This window comes from Coregonus lavaretus (genome assembly GCF_964263955.1).
Source record: "Coregonus lavaretus genome assembly, chromosome: 3".
Taxonomy (NCBI): domain Eukaryota; kingdom Metazoa; phylum Chordata; class Actinopteri; order Salmoniformes; family Salmonidae; genus Coregonus; species Coregonus lavaretus.
In genome coordinates this window covers 56,134,186-56,158,170 of record NC_139990.1, presented here as the reverse complement: position 1 = coordinate 56,158,170, position 23,985 = coordinate 56,134,186, and the positions used below count along the sequence as shown (strand labels likewise).

Below are 23,985 nucleotides of genomic sequence, written 5' to 3'. Positions count from 1 at the left end.
AAATATTCCTTGATATTAAAAAAGACACAAGCCGCTAATAATAAGAACGGAAACACTTTGCTATACTCATTAATTGCAGCTGCAGTACTGGTTGTAGTGTGTGGAAGTAGGGAGAACACACATTTAAAGGCTTATAAAGGTTTTGAACAAAGTGCTGACAGTGCTGAATAACAACTTAAACATGAACTCACTCATAAAAACAGCAGCTCTTTGCTGTATTTGTTGAGTCTCTCTCTAGTCATGGTTTTAAATTTGTTTTAATCTGTATTAACTTTGCTGTGTGTTCAACGCTTCTTTTTCTAGTCTATGGCGTGAGGAAACTGTGCAGACACGATAATCTGAGCCATCTGATTGGCCAGCTGTAGACCTATAGATGCACTTGATTTGCTCTCTGGGCCTGCCGGGTAGGCGGAGTTCTACCTTCAGACACATTAAATGGTTAAAAATGGGAACACTTTGCCTTCCCGGCGCTAGGGCTGCTGAATCAAGTTCACCTACCGCCAAAAGCACGAAACGAATACAAAAAATAGGAATGCAAGGCTTTATCGTTGGCTTTTTTACAGAAATGTTTGGTGATCAACTAGGAATGCCTTGGAGATCGACCGGTTGGTGACCACTGATTTAGTATGATGGTATGTATTAATTTGTTGTTGTCCATCATCCATTTCGTATGTTACCAATTGAAATTCAATCAAAATGTTACAAAATTGCTAAATTACAATGTTGCGAATTTGCCAAATGTATGATATGTTACAAATTCCAATTTGTTGTGGCTAACGTTAGTTAGGTGGCTAACGCTGTTAGCTAGCCCTAGGGGTTATGAGTTAAGGTTAGGAGAAGTGTTAGCTAACATGCTAAGTAGTTGCAAAGTTGCTAATTAGCTAAAATGCTAAAGTTGTCCATGATGAGATTTGAACATGCAACCTTCGGGTTGCTAGACATTCACATTATCCACCCACCCACACCGACCAACTACCCTATTTTTGTTTTGCCTTAAGTAACCTTCAATGTAAGCATACCAAACATAACATAAAATACTAATTTGAGTGTCTCGGATTTACATTTACTATGTTACATCTAGTCTATGAGACCAGTCTGCAACAATAGACTCTCTCTCCCTGGGGCTGGGTGTGTGGAATGATTGAGGTAGCCTGGATGCAAGCTGAATGGCTCCATTTTACTATTGTTTCACTTCAGGATTCTGTATGGATTCCAGCCTGTAATTGCGTAGCATTCTAGGAAGGAATTGAAACTAGTAAAAAGCTGGATTTTCATTTGCATGGAGCAAAAACATATATTTGTGCTTCTCTACTCTGTTATTACAGGAGCAGGTTTTTTGTTGTCTTTTCAAATAGAGTAACAGTTTATTTTAGTGCCCTAAAGTGTGTTTCGGAATTAGGTTGTTCGACATTGTCAAGACATAGCTACACTCCTGAAAAATTAAGACACAAAAAGTACAATAAATTCACAACCAAATATATTATACAATTAATTAAATGTATCAAAATTAGCTTTTAATACATGTTGGTCTCTGAGCATCAATGTCACATGAATTTATTTTCAAAAGCAAGACATGAACACTGGTGATGTGAGCTTGTAGATACTGATATTCTTTGCTGCAGTCAGCATGTGGTCTTGGAGCTATTAACACTGAACCAGCTGATCTGATACTGTATTTCTACTACAGTAATATGAGGTGACCTGTAGACTAACCTTAAAGAATACCATCATATCCTGCTAAACAGGACATCCCATTTGACATTGATGAAACAGTTACACTTTATAATAACTCTCATGAATAAGCATTCATAACCTATTTAAGTATTTCATTATATGAAAAAATCATTTATAATTTATGAAGCATTTATAATGTATTATTCATGTAAGTTATTATAAAGTGTTACTGATGAATTGAGAATGAACACACACCTCCACATTTTCTTCTGTTGACGAATATTTACACAAAGCAGAATCAACAATCCTGCCTGTCCCACAGCTTTCAGATTATAACATGGAGGAGAAAGGTTTAAAACACCTACTACACAGTCTTCCACTCCACAATAAGAAGCAAGTGACCCTAGATAGATAATCAATAGGTTGAATAGGGATTATATTTCAATCTTATTCTATTTTCCAGTGTGGACAATAAATATGAAAAAGGAAGCTATGTGAGGGAGGGAAAGACAGAGGCCAATACTAGCAACGCAGTCCTTGAAGATATGATTACAAAGTCATCAAGCACCGAAACAAGCCTGTTCATTGGGCAATTGGAACCAAACCAGTGCCCAATAACCCAAAAGCAATGAGTGGGGGTGAGTGATAAAAATAATAATTCAATTCAAACATGAGGGGGGCATCCTTTCAGTCACTGGAGCTGGGTTCACACGAATCACACGAATCATACACTGTGGTCTGTTCGCTTAGCTTAGCCCATTGCAAGAGTACGAGACACTGAAGACCAGCTACTCTTGGCAGGCAGGACGAGATGCCTTTACCCTTTGAACCTTCACACTGGGCTGTTCCAAACAATCCACATCGAGAGGTTGAGAGTCCGACTGTTGCTGTCTGTCGACCAGGGAGTCTGCTAGCTCTACTGTGCCTTGGATGGTGCAGCGGCAGTAATAGGACCAGGAGGCTCCAGGGCAGGCCAGTGGCAGTCTATGAGGGCATCATACAGCTCCTCACTCTCCTCCATGTACTGCCTGTTGGCTGCCACCACATCCAGTGCCACCATGGGGTCTGCAGGATGCACACACAAGGCACACAGTAAGATCACACAGTCAGGCACACAGACAAAGGGGCACAGCACGAGAGCCATAAAGATCAGACAGACTGGACAGTTTGTAGGCTATACTCCAGGCCTGGGTTCAATACATTATGTCAAATAGTGTCAAATATTTCAGCTGCTTTTTTGTATCATGAAGCTAGAGAAATGAAAGAAAACGGAGCACTCACACTCCAGTCCATCATCTTCAGTCTCCCCATAACCCTAAAACAAAGAGACAGGTCTTTACTCACAACAGCCATACCATAATATGCCATACCTCTAATATCACATATTCAGTGGTCATTAGAATGGGTACAACTGATGTATAATTAAAGAGCAATACAGTGTGTGTGCGGGACACACACACACACCTGGTTGCTATAGTCATAGTGGTTGTAGTTGTAACCTCCGTAGCTGCCTGTGTTCTGGTCATAGCCCCAGTTGGAGTAGTGGTCAGGGTACTGTTGGTAGTACTGGTTGTTGTTGTACGAGTACGCCTGATTGAACCTGTTGTCTGAGTAACCACCCCTGTTTTTGACAGGGAAAGAAAACCTTTATGAATAAACATAATATTTATAAAAAATCTATATGCTATTAATAATGAATAATGAAAAGTGTGGATTATTTGGGATATTTCCTACATCCATGATTGGAGAGAACAACTTGAACATACCAAACGAATGGAGTAAAAGTGTCTTCCTTCATCTACACACAACTACCTTCACTACTGTATGAAGGGAGGCTCTGTTAGTCCCTGGACAGAGTAAGTTCAGTGGCATGCAGTACGTACCTGTTCTCTCCTTGTCTTCCGTATGTGGCACGGTTTAGTTTGAACCTCTTCGGCTGTAGAGAAGAGAGAGTGTTTTGTTCAGAATGGATTATTCCAGACATTATTTATCTCTAATAAAGTTAATGGGTATATCAAGAGTTCACCATATGCCCTATACATATCCAATCCTCTCAGAGTGCCTGAGATAGGGGTAGGGGCTATGGGTCGATTCGAGATTGGAAAAAAATGTGGAATCATTGAGGGATGTGTGTGTGTGGTGGCACTGTACCGGTGTGGCTCCAGGGAGAGGCTTCCCGTTAACTTTCCTGAGACACCGCTCAGCAGTGGCCTCGTCCGCCAGCTCAACAAAGCAATAGCCTGCCGCACCCCTACACAAGGTGGAGAAGGTCCAAAACACATACATGTACGTGTCGTTGTGGTTGTGCAATTTCTTCTGTTGGTGAATAGTGATAGTAATATACAGTAGCTACTAGACATCCCCAAAGACAAAAAACTGTCTGTATCACTCATAACCCTTCTATTGCAGTAGCATAATGTTCTCCTGTCTTACCAGTTCATTTTGTTCCGGATGATTCTCACCCCCACCACAAGCTCTCCCATGGTGGCAAATGCACGAGAGATGAACTTCTCATCCATATAAGGCTCTAACTACAGGGGATGAGAGAAAAACACTAACTTGAACAGAAAACCTCTACTCTAGCTTGCTACTGTAAATTACCTACACTCTGTAACTTAGTGTAGCTACCTAGCTATATTCAACTGGACATATTCTCAAACTTTCAGAGACACTGACTTGGTGTGGTCTTTCAGACAAGGAAATGACAGGCTTCACTAGACTAGAGGCTCTTTGGGGCTTGTCAGTGAGCAAGAACTAGCTAACGTTTGCCAAATAATGAAAATGCCTGAGGGTGCATCTATTAGCTAACGAGCTAGTTGGTAGCACTGAGAGGTGGTAACACTAGCTATCCTAAAGTGGGAGTATCACAAGAGCTAGGATATGCTAATGATAGTTTTGTATGCATGCAAAGTTGTTAAAGTAACATATCAGGACTTACATTACCCATCCATAAGCAACTCATTGTGTTTACAATTTTAGTTCACCGACGTAAACACAGCTTCATAACATACGCTGCGGTTTTTGCAAATCTGTCTCGCAGACTGCCATGGTGGTCGGGGGTGTGCCTTTTACTGTTGCATTGTGGGATAGTAAAGTCCTCCAAATTGCGTCACATTTCCTAAAGTATTGGTGCTTTTGGTGCGTTCAAGACAACTGGGAACTAGGAAAAAACAACATCAAATGATGGAGGCCCGAGTTCCCGAATTGGAAGAAGTTTCAAAAGATTTTTCACAGTCGGTGCTCGTTTTTTTCCGAGTTCCCAGTTGTCTTGAACGCATTGAAGTCGGAAGTCTGCGATTTCCGAGTTCCGAGATCCAGTTGTTTTGAACTCGGCATATCAGCTTCGATCGAGTCATTGGAAAGGTCGTGCCGGATAGAGATGTAGCTTGTACCGCATGACAAAAACGTGGGTCACTAAAACGTCTTAAAATATGATGTGGTTACTTCAAGTATGTGCCTTTTGGATTCTGGGATTATATTTTAACAGGAGCACGATACCGTGCGCGTTCTGTTGAATAAGATCTGAATAATCAAGTAGCTGACGTTAACTTAATTCTAGCTAAATTCACAGAATAGCTAGGTAAACATGAGTCCTGCTACTTCAAATCAAGAGACAGCTGCAACAGGACCTGGAAGTGGCACACCTTTCTCCATAACTGGACGTATCCAGCAAGTCTACAGCCATGTGAAAATAGAGAATTTGGTTGCAGGACTCGGTGGAGGAGTCGTGTCAACACTGGTGCTGCACCCTCTTGACCTAGTCAAAATCAGGTTTGCAGGTAAAGTTATGTATGTCAATGTGTGGCTCTAAAACTCTTACAGTAGCTACAAGGTGTTTATTTGTCCAGCCTAAAAGGGACTGGCAGCAGCTAGCTAATTTCTGCCTTTGACAGGTGTAAGATTGGGAACCTGCAAATTATGCAATCGGCACATGGTAATAACATAGGAGTAGCTAGCTACCTGGCTGGAACTTGAATGGACAGTTGATGTTCTGTTGACTCTGACAGTGTATGTTTTCCCCTGCCTTGTTATTTTCCTGCAGTGAGCGATGGACTGGACCTGAGACCTAAATATAATGGCGTTATCCATTGTTTGAGAAATGTGTGGCAGCAGGAGGGGGTCCGAGGACTCTACCAAGGAGTCACCCCAAACATCTGGGGTGCTGGGGCATCATGGGGCCTCTACTTCTTCTTGTAAGTATAACCAGAAGAAGTAAAACCGTTCTACTTTCTCTGGGATAATATCTTTACAATATGACGCTGGATGACATGACAGCATGCATGCATTGCCAGACATTTATTGGAATTTCAATAGTATATCCCAGGGGTTAAAGAAAGTATTGTCTTATCATCAGGTGAATGGTAAAGGCAAGTAGGAGTAATCGACATTTGAAAATGAATAGATTTGGTAGACGGTTTCATTATTTTTACCTACCCACAGTTCATTGGAAGAGGGAGTGTAAACTCTTAACATTATTAGCTAGAAAGGTACAGTATCTCGGCTGCGTAGAGAGAATTTTGCTGTTGTAAAGCACATTTTCTGCAACTCTACAGATTTATCTATTGAGCTGACAGAAAATGTTACTGTTTTGAAGCTAATTTCCAGCAATTCTATACAGTTTGGCATGGAGCTGAGAGACAATTCTGCAGTTTTAAAGCTAATTTCCAGCAATTCTATGCATTTTGCCATGGCTAATGCTGTGTTCCTCTGCTCAGACATTATAACAAAATCAATGGGCATGGGCCCTGAATGCCCATTTTTTAAAATATGTAATATATATATATATATATATATATATATATATATATATATATAGTTCAATATCTTTTCTGCATGCTTTCTATCTGGTTTTGGTTGTTTAAGTTGACACTGAAACAGTTTTTCTGTCCTGAAATTTACCATGGCCCGCCTAAGAATTTTCTATACAGAAAAACCCCTGTAATTAGCTCCAATGACTGTAATTTCAAATCAAATCAAATGTTATTTGTCACATGTGCCGAATACAACAGGTGTAGACCTTACAGTGAAATGCTTACTTACAAGCCCTTAACCAACAATGCAGTTTTAAGAAAGAATACAACAAAAAATCACACAAAAATACAATATACAATTATACAAAATAAAAGTAACAAATAATGAAAGAGCAGCAGTAAAAATGACAATAGCGAGGCTATATACGGGGGGTACCAGTACCGAGTCAATGTGCGGGGGCACCGGTTAGTCAAGGTAATTGGGGTTGGAGGCCAAGCAGTTGCCATACCAGGCAGTGATGCAACCAGTCAGGATGCTCTCGATGGTGCAGCTGTAGAACCTTTTGAGGATCTGAGGACACATGCCAAATCTTTTCAGTCTCCTTAGGGGAATAGGTTTTGTCGTGCCCTCTTCACGACTGTCTTGGTGTGCTTGGACCATGTTAGTTTGTTGGTGATGTGGACACGAAGGAACTTGAAGCTCTCAACCTGCTCCACTACAGCCCCGTCGATGAGAATGGGGGCGTGCTCGGTCCTCTTCTTTTTCCTGTAGTCCACAATCATCTCCTCCACACGGGCCCCCGTGTAGCTCAGTTGGTAGAGCATGGCACTTGCAACGCCAGGGTTGTGGGTTCGATTCCCACGAGGGGCCAGTATGAACTGGTAGAGCACGGCGCTTGTAACGCCAAGGTAGTGGGTTCGATCCCCGGGACCACCCATACACAAAAAAAATGTATGCACGCATGACTGTAAGTCGCTTTGGATAAAAGCGTCTGCTAAATGGCATATTATATTATTATATTATATTAAGTAAATGTATGCACTCACTAACTGTAAGTCGCTTTGGATAAGAGCGTCTGCTAAATGACTAAAATGTAAAAATATTAAAGGGGTAGTTTGAGATTTTGGCAATGAAGCCATTTATCTACTTCCCCAGAGTCGGATGAGCAGGAACAGCTAGCATGCTAACTGTTCCTGTAGACTTCAAGTCATTGCACTAACGCTAGTTGGCATGGGCTTGTGAAACTACCTCTAACTTCCTTCATTCTGGACGCAGAGACATAAACATTGTATCCACGATGGTATTCTGTTGCTGCTAGCGATATTCATAAAATAATTATTTTTCACGTTAAAAAACCCTCCCAAAAATTGCCCCAAAAAATTGGCGGACCCACTGCAGCCCAGTTTGGAAACCCCTCGTCTATCCAATCAACTATGAACTCATCACTTAACATGACTGTTGATAATATTTCTACATTGTACTCTAGCACTTTTAAATAGCAATGGTAGCGTCGGGATTTGTCTATTGAGGTATCCAATGAATTTTCTGTTCTGTCTGTATTAACTTCCCCCACAGTTACAATGCCATCAAGGCGTACACTAAGGAAGGCCGTCAGTCTGAACTGAGTGCCACAGAAAACCTGCTGTCAGCCGCCCAAGCAGGTTAGTACTGCCTCTGTCTAGACCCCAGGGACACACACACTGGTGGTGTGTGGTCAATACCACAACTTCGAAGGTCAACACTGTTTGATCAAACAGTTAACATTACACATCTAAATAAACACATCATAGTCTGCTATACTAGTCCAGACTTTGATTAGTTGAATCAGGCGTGTGACAGACTAGTTGGAACAAAATATTTGACTCCTCTGACTAAGGCAAAAGTACATATGTATACAGTTATTGGTCAATTTGCTGAACTTTTATAATTTTTCTGGCTGTATACGGTCATGTGATTTGATTGACCCTAGCCTAATCATGTTAAACTAATGCCCTGCACTCACTGACAGACAATGGAAAAGGAAAGAAAGACACTGGCTGCCCTGTGTCATGTGATTTAATAAAACTTAATGAGATAGGGGTCTTCACCAGCTCCATGCTTCACAGGCTCCATGTAGTGTAGCGTAGAGCTTGTAGTTTGGTTTAATTCATGTTGTACACTTATGCAGCTGTGTGTGTGTGTCAGAAACTCACCTCTGTTTCCTCCGTCTCCAGGTGTATTGACTCTCACCCTAACCAACCCTATCTGGGTGACTAAGACTCGCTTGGTGCTGCAGTATAACACTGATCCCACCAGGAAACAGTATAAAGGGATGATAGATGCACTGGTGAAGATCTACCGGCATGAGGGGATACCTGGACTGTACAGGGTGAGGCTCAGTATAACCCAGGGTTTGTCATCTGTATGTATGATGGCTGTATCCTGAATAGAGCTTATTAGGACTTTCTTGTCTGCTTACAAGTCAGGTGCAGGTCCAGTGAATGTGCAGGACATGTGAATGGTGTCATATGTAAACATGTTTTCTCCTTATGATCCCTCACAGCCTAAAATTAGGCAATGTACCGTAAAATCAGTCTCAAATAGCCACCTGTCCTTTTTAATAGCTGGGCATCGGCAAATATTTCAGCAAATAAACGGCTGTTTCAAATAAACGCTGGGTCTAAATGAGGTTACCATGGACACAGCTCTTATATTCCCACAGTCAACATTTTTTATTTAATTATTTCATTGTTGCTAGCCATGGAGCCACCAAAAAGAAAACACGAGAGCAAATGGAGCTCTTTATGGTGCTGATGCGCGAAATCGGGGTGTATGATAGGCAGCCTAGTCTTTGCAGGTCTGATCTACAATGGATTTGTTATTATAATGTTTATGCTGGTCATACTGGTCACAATGTACAGTGTGGTAGTCTTTTCAACCTTTTTTATTGAGCAAAAGCTGTGTGCAATAAGGAAATAGTCGCCTGGCTCAAATAGAAACCTGTCTCTAATAAGCACCGATTATGTTCAGTGATTGAAGCAAATAAACGCCCAGGCTATTAAAGATGCACTATGCAGAAATCGCTCCACCATTTCCTTGTTCCTCAAATTCTAATAGTTAGCCTAATTTCATTTTACAAGGAAGTATAGTGTAGAGAATCATTGTACCATCTAAACCGCTGTGAAATAGCTTTTCCATACCCCAAAATATTGTATTTTCAACTGTTTGAAGCTGGTACTAAATTACTAAAATGTAAATGTGAACAAAACCGAAAGTAAAAGACTCAACAATGAAACTTAAGAACGAGAAGCCTAGAAATAGCCACGTAGAACAGATCTACCACTTCTTAGACTTGCTTTCAATGAGTGACATACCTATACCTCATATTTCTATGTGAATTTGGTCGGTTGCCCAAAAAAGTTACATATTGCAGCTTTAATTGAAGTTTTACAGAATGTACTTTAGTTGCATAAGATTTGAATGCATGTTTTATAGACTACCACTAGGGGGCAGTACTCCATTTTACATTTTAGCAATTTAGCACACTCTTATCCAGAGGGATATACACTGCTCAAAAAAATAAAGGGAACACTAAAATAACACATCCTAGATCTGAATGAATGAAATAATCTTATTAAATACTTTTTTCTTTACATAGTTGAATGTGCTGACAACAAAATCACACAAAAATTATCAATGGAAATCTAATTTATCAACCCATGGAGGTCTGGATTTGGAGTCACCCTCAAAATTAAAGTGGAAAACCACACTACAGGCTGATCCAACTTTGATGTAATGTCCTTAAAACAAGTCAAAATGAGGCTCAGTAGTGTGTGTGGCCTCCACGTGCCTGTATGACCTCCCTACAACGCCTGGGCATGCTCCTGATGAGGTGGCGGATGGTCTCCTGAGGGATCTCCTCCCAGACCTGGACTAAAGCATCCGCCAACTCCTGGACAGTCTGTGGTGCAACGTGGCGTTGGTGGATGGAGCGAGACATGATGTCCCAGATGTGCTCAATTGGATTCAGGTCTGGGGAACGGGCGGGCCAGTCCATAGCATCAATGCCTTCCTCTTGCAGGAACTGCTGACACACTCCAGCCACATGAGGTCTAGCATTGTCTTGCATTAGGAGGAACCCAGGGCCAGCATATGGTCTCACAAGGGGTCTGAGGATCTCATCTCGGTACCTAATGGCAGTCAGGCTACCTCTGGCGAGCACATGGAGGGCTGTGCGGCCCCCCAAAGAAATGCCACCCCACACCATGACTGACCCACCGTCAAACCGGTCATGCTGGAGGATGTTGCAGGCAGCAGAACGTTCTCCACGGCGTCTCCAGACTCTGTCACGTCTGTCACGTGCTCAGTGTGAACCTGCTTTCATCTGTGAAGAGCACAGGGCGCCAGTGGCGAATTTGCCAATCTTGGTGTTCTCTGGCAAATGCCAAACGTCCACCTGTGGACGTCGGGCCCTCATACCACCCTCATGGAGTCTGTTTCTGACCGTTTGAGCAGACACATGCACATTTGTGGCCTGCTGGAGGTCATTTTGCAGGGCTCTGGCAGTGCTCCTCCTGCTCCTCCTTGCACAAAGGCGGAGGTAGCAGTCCTGCTGCTGGGTTGTTGCCCTCCTACGGCCTCCTCCACGTCTCCTGATGTACTGGCCTGTCTCCTGGTAGCGCCTCCATGCTCTGGACACTACGCTGACAGACACAGCAAACCTTCTTGCCACAGCTCGCATTGATGTGCCATCCTGGATGAGCTGCACTACCTGAGCCACTTGTGTGGGTTGTAGACTCCGTCTCATGCTACCACTAGAGTGAAAGCACCGCCAGCATTCAAAAGTGACCAAAACATCAGCCAGGAAGCATAGGAACTGAGAAGTGGTCTGTGGTCATTGGGGGTGTCTTGCTAATTGCCTATAATTTCCACCTGTTGTCTATTCCATTTGCACAACAGCATGTGAAATGTATTGTCAATCAGTGTTGCTTCCTAAGTGGACAGTTTGATTTCACAGAAGTGTGATTGACTTGGAGTTACATTGTGTTGTTTAAGTGTTCCCTTTATTTTTTTGAGCAGTGTACATTTAGTGCATTCATCCTAAGATAGCTAGGTGAGACAACCACATTTCACAGTCTGTGGTGGAAAAAGTACCCAATTGTCATACTTCAGTAAAAGTAAAGATACATACCACTCAAGTAAAAGTGAAAGTCACCCAGTAAAATACTACTTGAGTAAAAGTCTTAAGTATCTGGTTTCAAATATACTTAAGTATCAAAAGTAAATGTAATTGCTAAAATATACCTTAGTATCAAAAGTAAAAGTATAAATCATTTCAAATTCCTTATATTAAGCAAACCAGACGGCACCATTTTCTTCTTTTTTTTAAACATTATTTGCTTTAGGAATGTATTAAAGTGAAAGTTGTCAAAAATATAAATAGTAAAGTACAGATACCCGAAAAAACGACTTAAGTAGTACTTTAAAGTATTTTTACTTAACTACTTTACACAGCTGTTTACAGTCATAGTAATAAGTAAATATTTCCTCAAGTTATCAGCAAAGTCAGTGTTAGTAGAGGTAGGTAGATCATGCACAGGGCAGGGCTGTTCAATGTCAGTCCTGGAGGGCTAAAACACTTCTGGTTGTCATCCTCTCCTTCTAATAAGGGACTAATTCAGACCTGGGCCACCAGTTGAGTGCAATTAAATACCAGGTAGAAACAAAAACAGAAGTGTTTCGGACCTCCAGGACCAGAATTGAACAGCCTGGGTAGTCAATATGATAAATTGACTTTCAAGATATTAGTGTCTTTTATATCAGCTATAAGTATTTTTCAATATTATAAATACCATGATCATATCAATTGGATTTGGAAGATAACAGCACCTTTCATTGGCGCTAAAACAAAGGTTATTTGTCAGGTACAGATAATGACCCCAGTGTTTAATCCTCCAGGGGTATGTTCCTGGTTTATTTGGCACGTCACACGGGGCATTGCAGTTCATGGCCTATGAGGAGCTGAAGAGAGACTACAACAAATACAAGAAAATGCCTTCAGAAGCTAAACTGGTGAGTGCAGAGTGAGGAAACATTAAGACTTCTATAACCACACCTAATGTAAATGTGTTCATAGTTTTAATGACTCAACCATATGGGTAATAAACCTTTAAATTACTCATAAAGAAAACCCACTTCTAAGTGTTGCAGGATTTCTGGAAGAATTACCGTAATGCTTGTGAAGTAAGTGACTCACAGGCATCACTCCTCCAACCTCTCTCTCTCTCTCTCGGTCTGACCAGAATCCATTGGAATATATCACAATGGCAGCTCTATCCAAAATATTTGCTGTGGCTACTACATACCCTTACCAGGTGGTGCGGGCTCGCCTGCAGGACCAGCATAATAAGTACAATGGAGTCCTGGATGTGGTCAGGAGGACATGGAGGTAGGCCAAGACCACACTGTTGGTTTACAGTACATACACAAAAAACAGCTAGTTTTAGGTTAACTAGCCAAAACTTGCTATAATTTACTGTTAAGTGGGCATATAACCATGTTCATGGAGTTTGGTAACATAACAGTGTGAAGCAACTAAGATCCGCAGCTTCAAACTCTAACCCTACAGAGAGCCATGAGAAAGCTTGCTAACGCCCATTCCAATGCTGACATTTCAGTCTGGTTTTTTTCCACATAGTGACTACTGTGTTTATTTTGGTCCCTCCTCCACAGGAATGAGGGAGCTGTAGGGTTCTATAAAGGCATGGTGCCCAACCTGATCCGTGTCACCCCAGCCTGCTGTATCACCTTCGTGGTCTATGAGAACGTGTCTCGCTTCCTGATGGGCCAGAAGTGAGGAGGACTAAGGAGACAGCCATGGCAGGACCACAAAGAGGAAGGGACACTCAGACAATGTATGTGGTGCTAGATAAGATAAGCCATGAACTGAAGTCTCCAGAACTGTCACAGCAGGTAACTGGACAACTGGAGCGGACATATCACCTGGATGCACCTCTGGCAGCAGAGTCAAAACAACCATAAAGCAACTCCAAAAGCATGTGGTGGAATTAGATCTTATTATCACTATGAAAAACCAGGACTCTCATCTATAGTATGCATTCGAGGTTTGGCATTCTCAGAGAGATGATGTTGACAATGCTGGTAATTAAAGACTGGTCTCTCTGTCTCTTCCTTGGTTGCATCACAGAAGAACAGACCTCACTGGAGGTACTGTACAGGATGTGGGGGTGAAACATCAAAGCAAAAATAAACCATTCTTTCAAGGCTGCTGACTGTGATGTGAATACCATGTGTGTGTGTAATATAAGTCCGATTTAAACGTCGACATTAAAAGAGCATACCTGCTATTTTCAGGGTATAATGTACACCCAATTTGTTTTTATTTAACTTATTGGCATCATGCTGTAGGGCATGTAAACCCTCATGTGAATGATGTCATAGGAAATGATCGCAGAAGACTGATTGCACTGTTCAACATCTTTGAAATAATGTTAATTTCAGAAGTCTTAATCTGAAATATCAGTGTTGAATTGGCATTAGTCCATTTATTTTCAGGTAAAGTTTCAAGCTTTATGTTCCTTTTGTATTTGTTAGCTTTTTGTTTCAGATAACATTTTACAGCTGTTCTGTGTTCACTTGTCATTTCAAAACGATATGAACACATGCATTTTTTATGAATTCACCTGGTCATGCATAAACCAATGTTCAAAGAATGTTCTTCTCTGATAGGAAAACATTTGTTAACATTTTTTAGCTTCAGATTAAATGTAACAGCTGTGCTGTGTTCACTTGTCACTTGAAAAATATATCAACACATGCATTTCTTTATGAATTCACCTGGTCATGCATAAACCAATTTTCAAATAATGTTCTTCTCTGATAGGAAAACATTTGGTAGCTTTTTTTAGCCTCAGATTAAATTTAACAGCTGTGCTGTGTTCACTTGTCAAATATATCATCACATTAATTTCTTTATGAATTCACCAATTTCAAAAAAAATAATCTGATAGGAAAACATATTATAGTGTAATGAGTAACACAATGCTTGATTCATACAAAAGATTACTTTATTGACAGTAATTCGTTTAAAAATGTAAGACTTCAGCAGATTACAAGATCAGACAAAATCTTGCTTTATTAAACAGAAATGGGACTAATGAGGAATAAATCTAATTTCAGGTGTTCAATATACTAGACCCTACCTTCTGTAGTACAAAACATTCAAGTGAACATCAGTGATACTGTATTTAGCCACAACTGAAGTTGTCTGATTGGCCAGAGGACATTGTCATAGACTAGGAACCCATCCAGAAACAAAACTGATATGTAGTCAAAGCCTTCAGAAGGATTGTTAGGGGTTCTTTCTCTATTTTGCCTGGTCCCATCACTTAATAAAGACGGCCTCATTTGGGCAGCTCCTCTATGAATACCCTGGATACGGAGTTCCACCCTGTAGATGCGTCTCCTCGGGGGTAGTCAGCACAGGTCCCCACCCAGATAGCCACGTCCACCAGGCCTGCCCGGATCCCCTCACACAACCCTTCAACTGGGACAAGACAAGAAGAGAAGTTACTCTAACGACTGTTAACACAGTGTTGTTTCGACAGTCATTAATGCATAGTTAAATACAGTGAGGGGGAAAAGTATTTGATCCCCTGCTGATTTTGTATGTTTGCCCACTGACAAAGACATGATCAGTCTATAATTTTAATGGTAGGTTTATTTGAACAGTGAGAGACAGAATAACAAAAAAAAAATCCAGAGATGTTATAAATTGATTTGAATTTTAATGTCAACAACTACAGACCAGTATCCCTTCTTTCTTTTCTCTCCAAAACTCTTGAGCGAGCCATCTTTAGCCAACTCTCTTGCTATCTCTCTCAGAATTACCTTCTTGATCCAAACCAGTCAGGTTTCAAGACTGGTCATTCAACTGAGACTGCTCTTCTCTGTGTCACGGAGGCTCTCCGCACTGCTAAAGCTAACTCTCTCTCCTCTGCTCTCGTCCTTCTAGACCTATCTGCTGCCTTTGATACTGTGAACCATCAGATCCTCCTCTCTACCCTCTCCGAGTTGGGCATCTCCGGCGCGGCTCACTCTTGGATTGTGTCCTACCTGACAGGTCGCTCCTACCAGGTGGCGTGGCGAGAATCTGTCTCCGCACCACGTGCTCTCACCACTGGTGTCCCCCAGGGCTCAGTTCTAGGCCCTCTCCTATTCTTGCTATACACCAAGTCACTTGGCTCTGTCATATCCTCACATGGCCTCTCCTATCATTGCTACGCAGACGACACACAAATAATCTTCTCCTTTCCCCCTTCTGATAACCAGGTGGCGAATCGCATCTCTGCATGTCTGGCAGACATATCAGTGTGGATGACGGATCACCACCTCAAGCTGAACCTTGGCAAGACGGAGCTGCTCTTCCTCCCGGGGAAGGACTGCCCGTTCCATGATCTCGCCATCACGGTTGACAACTCTGTTGTGTCCTCCTCCCAGAGTGCAAAGTGCCTTGGCTTGACCCTGGACAACACCCTGTCGTTCTCCGCTAACATCAAGGCGGTGACCCAATCCTGTAGGTTCATGCTCTACAACATTTGCAGAGTACGACCCTGCCTTACACAGGAAGCGGCACAGGTCCTAATCCAGGCACTTGTCATCTCCCGTCTGGATTACTGCAACTCGCTGTTGGCTGGGCTCCCTGCCTGTGCCATTAAACACCTACAACTCATCCAGAACACCGCAGCCCGTCTGGTGTTCAACCTTCCCATGTTCTCTCACGTCACCCCGCTCCTCCGCACACTCCACTGGCTTCCAGTTGAAGCTCGCATCTGCTACAAGACCATGGTGCTTGCCTACGGCGCTGTGAGGGGAACGGCACCTCCGTACCTTCAGGCTCTGATCAGTCCCTACACCCAAACGAGGGCATTGCGTTCATCCACCTCTGGCCTGCTGGCTCCCCTACCTCTGCGGAAGCACAGTTCCTGCTCAGCCCAGTCAAAACTGTTCGCTGCTCTGGCACCCCAATGGTGGAACAAGCTCCCTCACGACGCCAGGACAGCGGAGTCACTCACCACCTTCCGGAGACACTTGAAACCCCACCTCTTTAAGGAATACCTGGGATAGGATAAAGTAATCCTTCTACCCCCCCTTACCCCACCCCCCCACCCCCCCAAAAAAAGGAAAAATAAAATACAATAATAATTTGTAAAGTGGTTGTCCCACTGGCTATCATAAGGTGAATGCACCAATTTGTAAGTCGCTCTGGATAAGAGCGTCTGCTAAATGACGAAAATGTTAATATAAATGTTAATGAGGGAAATAAGTATTTGACCCCTCTGCAAAACATGACTTAGTACTTGGTGGCAAAACCCTTGTTGGCAATCACAGAGGTCAGACGTTTCTTGTAGTTGGCCACCAGGTTTGCACACATCTCAGGAGGGATTTTGTCCCACTCCTCTTTGCAGATCTTCTCCAAGTCATTAAGGTTTCGAGGCTGACGTTTGGCAACTCGAACCTTCAGCTCCCTCCACAGATTTTCTATGAGATTAAGGTCTGGAGACTGGCTAGGCCACTCCAGGACCTTAATGTGCTTCTTCTTGAGCCACTCCTTTGTTGCCTTGGCCGTGTGTTTTGGGTCATTGTCATGCTGGAATACCCATCCACGACCCATTTTCAATGCCCTGGCTGAGGGAAGGAGGTTCTCACCCAAGATTTGACGGTACATGGCCCCGTCCATCGTCCCTTTGATGCGGTGAAGTTGTCCTGTCCCCATAGCAGAAAAACACCCCCAAAGCATAATGTTTCCACCTCCATGTTTGACGGTGGGGATGGTGTTCTTGGGGTCATAGGCAGCATTCCTCCTCCTCCAAACACGGCGAGTTGAGTTGATGCCAAAGAGCTCCATTTTGGTCTCATCTGACCACAACACTTTCACCCAGTTCTCCTCTGAATCATTCAGATGTTCATTGGCAAACTTCAGACGGGCCTATATATGTGCTTTCTTGAGCAGGGGGACCTTGCGGGCGCTGCAGGATTTCAGTCCTTCACGGCGTAGTGTGTTACCAATTGTTTTCTTGGTGACTATGGTCCCAGCTACCTTGAGATCATTGACAAGATCCTCCCGTGTAGTTCTGGGCTGATTCCTCACCGTTCTCATGATCATTGCAACTCCACGAGGTGAGAACTTGCATGGAGCCCCAGGCCGAGGGAGATTGACAGTTATTTTGTGTTTCTTCCATTTGCGAATAATCGCATCAACTGTTGTCACCTTCTCACCAAGTTGCTTGCCGATGGTCTTGTAGCCCGTTCCAGCCTTGTGTAGGTCTACAATCTTGTCCCTGACATCCTTGGAGAGCTCTTTGGTCTTGGCCATGGTTAAAGAGTTTGGAATCTGACTGATTGATTGCTTCTGTGGACAGGTGTCTTTTATACAGGTAACAAACTGAGATTAGGAGCACTCCCTTTAAGAGTGTGCTCCTAATCTCAGCTCGTTACCTGTATAAAAGACACCTGGGAGCCAGAAATCTTTCTGATTGAGAGGGGGTCAAATACTTATTTCCCTCATTAAAATGCATATCAATTTATAACATTTTTGACATGCGTTTTTCTGGATTTTGTTGTTGTTATTCTGTCTCTCACTGTTCAAATAAACCTACCATTAAAATTATAGACTGATCATTTCTTTGTCAGTGGGCAAACGTACAAAATCAGCAGGGGATCAAATACTTTTTTCCCTCACTGTAGGTATAAGGGCAACTTAAGTTTAAGTGTCACTGCGAAAAATACTAAGGTCATTGAGGTTTATTTACAAGACAACTTCCTGAGTTACATTGTACACTCACACTACCGTATGTGTGCCAAGACGAGGCCTTTTAATTGCTTTGTTTTGGTCTTTCTACACTGGTGAACTTGGCAGCTTAAGAAAGAAAAAAAAACAGCATGAAGTGGGTATGCATATGTCAAATGTCTTGCTTCACAGTAGAATTTAAACAGCAATAGTAGATATATTATTAATATTTCAAGGCTACAATAGATTTCGCATTTGAGATATATAAGCAAAATACCACCACCAACAAATGGCTCCCACTAGCTACACTAGCTCAGTTCAGCTACGTTCCGCTTACCGGATGAGCTGTGCGTGTTGATGGTATAATTTCTTGCCAGATGAGGTTCTATATATAGTGATGGTAATGTTGCTTACCAGATGAGGTTCTGTGTATGTTGATGGTGGAGTTGAGCTCAGGGCTGCCTTGGTCGAGGTAGATGATGAACTCGATGGGCAGAGGTCCTGTACACTCAGCTCCGTTGAAGGTGAAGTACCAACGCTGGCAGCAGGCTGTCTTACACTTCAGCCTCAGGGAGCCGCTGAAGAGCACACGCAGGGCACTGTCTGAACGCAGCTTGGTGAATGTACAGTCCTACAGGGGAGACACAAGAGGTGGAGAGGAAATCCTAACAATAGCATCCAATGATAGCATCTTCAATGTTTTATGTTTTGTATTCATGTCTCATTTCAATTCAGTGTGAATAATACAATGTTGTTACTAGTAATTACACTGTTAGTACAGAGGCTTAAGAGAAAATTAAAAGAACATGTTAACGAATACTTTTCTCTAAACGAACACAATCAACCTTATTATGGATGATCAATATAGTAATAATGCTGATGTAACCATATTACTCAGTGCCCCAGATCCTGTCTGGTGAGCATTGCCAGCCACTTACAGCTATCTTGCCCAGGTCGATCCCATAGTTGAGTGAGTTCCAGGCACACTGCTTGTAGTTGGGTTTCCAGGGCTCCTCAAACACCTCACTCACACACTCTCCTTTCTCCCCCTTGATGCCATCGCGCCCCGGGATGCCAGGGGTCCCAGGGATGCCATTGGTGCCAGGGTTACCCTCCCTGCCCGGGGTGCCAGCCGGACCCTGGGGGCAGCTGTTGTACTGGAGAATGAGAGGGAGAGGGGGAGAGGAAGAGATGGAGGGAGAGAGAGAGACACTGTTATAATGGGGAACACGAGGGAGAGACAGACTGTTCTAGTAACCACACTAATAACATACCACCTAGTGTTAAGATATACCAGATTGTCATCTAAGCATCATATGGACTACATCAAATGTATGTGTCCACATTCATGACAATGGACATCCAGACCTGTAATGGATAATGGTGGACACAGACGTCAGTTCAACGTCTAGTTTTCATTTACAATTGATTGAGTTGTAAATTCAACCTGAAATCAACAAAAATGTGAACCTTGTAATTGGGTTTAGGTTAAAAGTTGGGTGAAAGAAATACAAACATTTCCGAAATTCCTTTACGTTGATGACTTTTTGCAAATCCAATCAGTTTTCCACATTGATTTAACTTCATCACATTGATTTTTTTTGGTTTCAATTATTTGGAAACAACGTTGATTCAACCAGTTTGTGCCCAAGGGGACTTGACTCCCAATCACAAAAGTGCAAAAGATGATGTCAGATGTCTGGGCCATTTGTGGCCAGATGAAGTGAATGAGAGAGAGATAGAGTGAATGCATCAGGAATTCAGAGTGTAAATCTGTGCTCCTGTGTTTGTGGTCAGTCAGTGACTTGAGACAGACAGACTAGCTTGATTTAATGTCCAGTTCTGTTTTGTTTAAACGGATACTCCCTCTTACTCACAATGACTCAAACACATACAGACAGGCTGGCTGGCCAAAGTAACCATACCACACACTGAGAGAGAAACCGTGCTTCTCCAACATGACTGCTTATCACAAGACTCTCATACTTAGATATACTTGGTGAATCTGCAACTGAGTAGATGTAAATGGAGGGAAATCAGTCTGATGTACTAGGCCTAGAGACCAATATTTAACATACAAACTTGTGATACTCTTAGTTAAGCACATTGTATCAGAATAAATCATGTAGCCTTGTTCTCAGATCAAGAACATTCACTCAAAGGATACAAAAGGACATAGGAAAAAGTTAGCCAGTGCTCAATGGAGTCATTAGTGACCGTTGAGAATCGGCTAGGAAAATGTCCGCTTTTTATTAGTCATGCAGCTGTGCTGTGCAAAGCCTGAGTTTTCTATAACAAAAAAGAAACCAAAGACAACTTCAGCTTATATTACAATGAACTGGTTATTTCAAGAACTTGTTCTAACTTGAGCTGATATTGTTCATTTTACATCTTTTAGACAATGAGCATTTCAGGAATGCCAAAATCAAATATAAAATGGGGTAGGCTATGGAATTACATGCAGTATTTAAATTCCAGCTGTCGAGACACAAATGGTATACTGAGCAATATACCAGGCCTGAGGAGCCCTGGGCCCAGTTTCCCAAAATCATCTTAAGGCTAAGTTCATCGTTAGAACCTTCGTAGGAGCATCGTTAAATGTCCGAGCTGTTTCCCAAAACCATCGTTATTAACGTTGCACTTGAAAACGCTCGAAATCTTACGCCTGGCTCAGACCACTCGTAGAACAGCTAAGTGCGTCGTTAGATGCTTTTTTGCCCTCCCACGTCACTTTATACACAGAAGATCTCCGCTAAACATAGAATCACATCTGTTTCTGTGAGCATGATAACTTCAGAACAAAGTTGACTAGAAATACAAAGTTGCCAATGTCTTTGCAATTGATACAAACAAGCTAGTATAAAAATATGTTTAAAATGAGAGATGACTGCATTCAAATATAAACAGTAAGCTATAGGCCTATTTCAATCATATTGAAATACATTTCATGTTCAATCAATTGAATTCTATTTTGCTACTTGTAGGCAACTGTCTTTAATTTGTCTCAACATCTTTTATGATATGATGTGTAGCCTAACATGTGCACAATGATGTGCCAAATCTGTGATTTAGTGCAATTTTATAATTACAATAAGCCACCTTAATATTTGCAGCCATAGGTGGGAATATCACTCTAGGAGCTGATCCGTCGTCAGTATTGTGAAATAATTATAATGTTAAGGAAAGATTTGTATGGAGAAAGCTGATCCGAGAGCAGCACTTGCTTTCTTTCGATCCTATCAGTATCAACACATGCTTCGACGATGCGCTTAGCAACCGTTCTCTCTGCATGGTGTTTTGGGAAACGCATATTACATTTCGGCCTTTGTAGGAAAGATGCATCGTTAAAACATTCGCAGGCCTACGTTCTATCGCTGTCAGAAAACCGGGCCCAGGTCTGTTTTTGCCATTAAGTGACTATGGTGGAACCACCTAGGGGTCTGCTCTGACTGGGGTAGTGATGTATCAGGGTCCCTCATCTTACCAAACAAAGTGCCAGGGTCATGCTGTTGAAATGACAGATTGTATTCTCCTATAAAAGCACTTAAGCACATGCATGGGATTTGGGATACATAATACAGTAGCCTATAAGTAACAATATGTAAATGCCTCTGAGACTATACATAGATTTGAATGTGGTTATTATCCTTTACTAATATATGCCATTTAGCAGACACTTTTATCCATACATTTTTACATATGGGTGGTCCCGGGACTCCAACCCACAATCCTGGCATTACAAGCGCAATGCTCTATCAACTGAGCCATACAGTACTGGATCCAACATCATTATAAGACCACAGTTGATTGAATGACATTTATTAGGGTTTGATTTGTTTCTGGAGAGAATTCAAAAGCCATGAAAGGAACCTCTGTTCTGCTCAGCTACACAGCTGACTTTCCTATTAACTAATCCGAAACGTGCTGAACAAACTGCAGTAGCCAACTGTATAATATACAGTGTTTATACTTTACACAGACAAACATACTACTGCTGTGATAACAGAGAAAGTGACTGTTATTGCAACTATGGACCAACATTGAGAAATCCCCAACACACCATACATTAAGCTTGGACACAGATCAAAACTTTTCACAGGAGCTGGACAAGAAGAAGACCCAATATAGAGAAAAAAAGTGATGTCCTCTCAGCAAACAGTGAGCAGACTTCAAGCCAGGGTGAGAGCATGCTGCTAAAGACATACAGAATACACAGTACAGTGGCAACCAAAAAGCTATATGCTCTGGAAAGGATGAGATTATTACCATGTTGTTCAAATAAGAGGATCTTGAATCGGATTCAGCAGAGATTCTGGTGCAGTTTGGTTTGTCTGCATCGTTTCCAGTACACTAGACAGATAATAACAAGATGCTGTTCATCATATCACATTACTCAGTTATTACCATGCAGTCCTATACTGCTGGTCAGATTTATACACTAGGCCTACACAAAAGCAACCACCCACTATTTTACAGTAGGCTAGACCTGCTTGGCAAAAACTAGTTGAAACAACGTCGTTTCCACGTCATTTCAACCCCCCAAAATCTATGTGATGAGTTGAATCAACGTGGAAAACTAATTGGATTTGCAAAAAGTTATCAACTTAAGGGCATTTCGTCTTTTTTTCACCAATTTTTTAACCTAAATCAAATGACATGGTGCCATTTTTTGTTGAATTCACGTTAGTTGACAACTCAACCAAATGTCAATCAAAACTAGACGTTGAACAGACGTCTGTGCCCAGTGAACAAACAATGAACCAGCCAGACCCCTCATGACTTCTGTCTGGGTCTTTGTTATTCTGCTGCATGCTGGACCTTTGCCAACTTCTTGTTTGCATCAGTTATGTCCAATATGCTATATAATATTGAAAGAACATTTGCGAGTGGCCACTGGTCAACGTGGCACCGATCATCCATAGCCCATTCAAAATGATGGTAGTAGGTATAGAACTGAAAATCACTCAAAAGCAAATATCTTTAAAAAAAACGTTTTGATATTTTAAAGGGGGAAATAATGAAAAAAATTGCAACAATTAAAGGCTTAAACATTGGTTAAATGTTAAATGAATCAGGATGAGATTCGCTAGTTTTCGGCGGTTTGAGGACTGTGCAGCTTTAACCCAAAATAGTATATTTGAGATAGTTTTTTACCTTTTCGTATTCAACATCCTTCCTGTCAAGTCCTTTTCTCAATTTCTCTGCTCCATGGAAAGGTAGAATCACGCATGTGAGGAGCAGCAGACGAGTTAGAGGTGATACCATCTTTTATTTTCCCAAAAGATCGAGCGAGACCACAGCACTGCCCTGCTGCTCTGCTACGCCGTATTTCAAGTGAGTGGGAATGAGGGAAGTTTACAGCGCGCCTATGCTCTGTCTATAAATTTGTTCTCACATAGCCTATGATTTATGGGTTTTTGCCACTAAAGTTTGTTCAAATGTCTGGACCTACTCAGAAGCTATCATGGGCAGGAAATAACATTTTATTTGAAAATATAAATTATCTTAATGTGAGCCTACTGCGTGTCAATAGGTCTGGAACTGGCACATTTGTTAACCACATGGTCACTTGTTCAAGACCCGTTTTAGGCTATTTGTTCCTCCTCAATTGCTTCACTATAACAAAGGGCTCTATTCAATCTGCATCGCGGAAGTTCAGCTTTACAGAATGATTGAACTTTTACTGTTGAAAATCGATATCTCAAGTATAAATACAGTAAAGTACACACACTAAAGAGTAACACTTTTGAGCAAAATTGTGTTTTTTAGAC

At 41.9% G+C, this 23,985-nt stretch overlaps 3 protein-coding genes across 3 annotated transcripts; 1 reads left to right on the top strand and 2 right to left on the bottom strand.

Moving 5' to 3' along the window:
* Positions 1-1,492: 1,492 nt before the first annotated feature.
* Positions 1,493-4,717, bottom strand: LOC311118986 (tRNA selenocysteine 1-associated protein 1-like). The gene is made up of 7 exons (XM_084157694.1): positions 4,613-4,717; positions 4,108-4,205; positions 3,826-3,925; positions 3,558-3,610; positions 3,139-3,295; positions 2,956-2,989; positions 1,493-2,739 (listed from the first exon to the last, which is right to left on the bottom strand). Exons 1-7 carry the CDS (start codon positions 4,634-4,636, stop codon positions 2,591-2,593), a joined length of 615 nt encoding a protein of 204 aa, XP_084013820.1. The 5' UTR covers positions 4,637-4,717; the 3' UTR covers positions 1,493-2,590.
* Positions 4,718-4,932: 215 nt separating this feature from the next.
* LOC311118942 (solute carrier family 25 member 32-like) lies at positions 4,933-14,373 on the top strand. Its single transcript, XM_084157688.1, has 7 exons — positions 4,933-5,453; positions 5,717-5,867; positions 8,002-8,087; positions 8,640-8,794; positions 12,364-12,477; positions 12,708-12,853; positions 13,138-14,373. The coding sequence occupies exons 1-7, from the start codon at positions 5,261-5,263 to the stop codon at positions 13,259-13,261; spliced, it is 969 nt and encodes a 322-aa protein (XP_084013814.1). The 5' UTR covers positions 4,933-5,260; the 3' UTR covers positions 13,262-14,373.
* A 103-nt stretch (positions 14,374-14,476) lies between these two features.
* LOC311119005 (collagen triple helix repeat-containing protein 1-like) lies at positions 14,477-23,479 on the bottom strand (the record flags this gene model as incomplete). The annotated part of the gene is made up of 5 exons (XM_084157696.1): positions 14,477-14,971; positions 18,629-18,845; positions 19,153-19,371; positions 22,481-22,564; positions 23,369-23,479. The coding sequence occupies 5 exons, from the start codon at positions 23,477-23,479 to the stop codon at positions 14,829-14,831; spliced, it is 774 nt and encodes a 257-aa protein (XP_084013822.1). The 3' UTR covers positions 14,477-14,828.
* Positions 23,480-23,985: the final 506 nt, after the last annotated feature.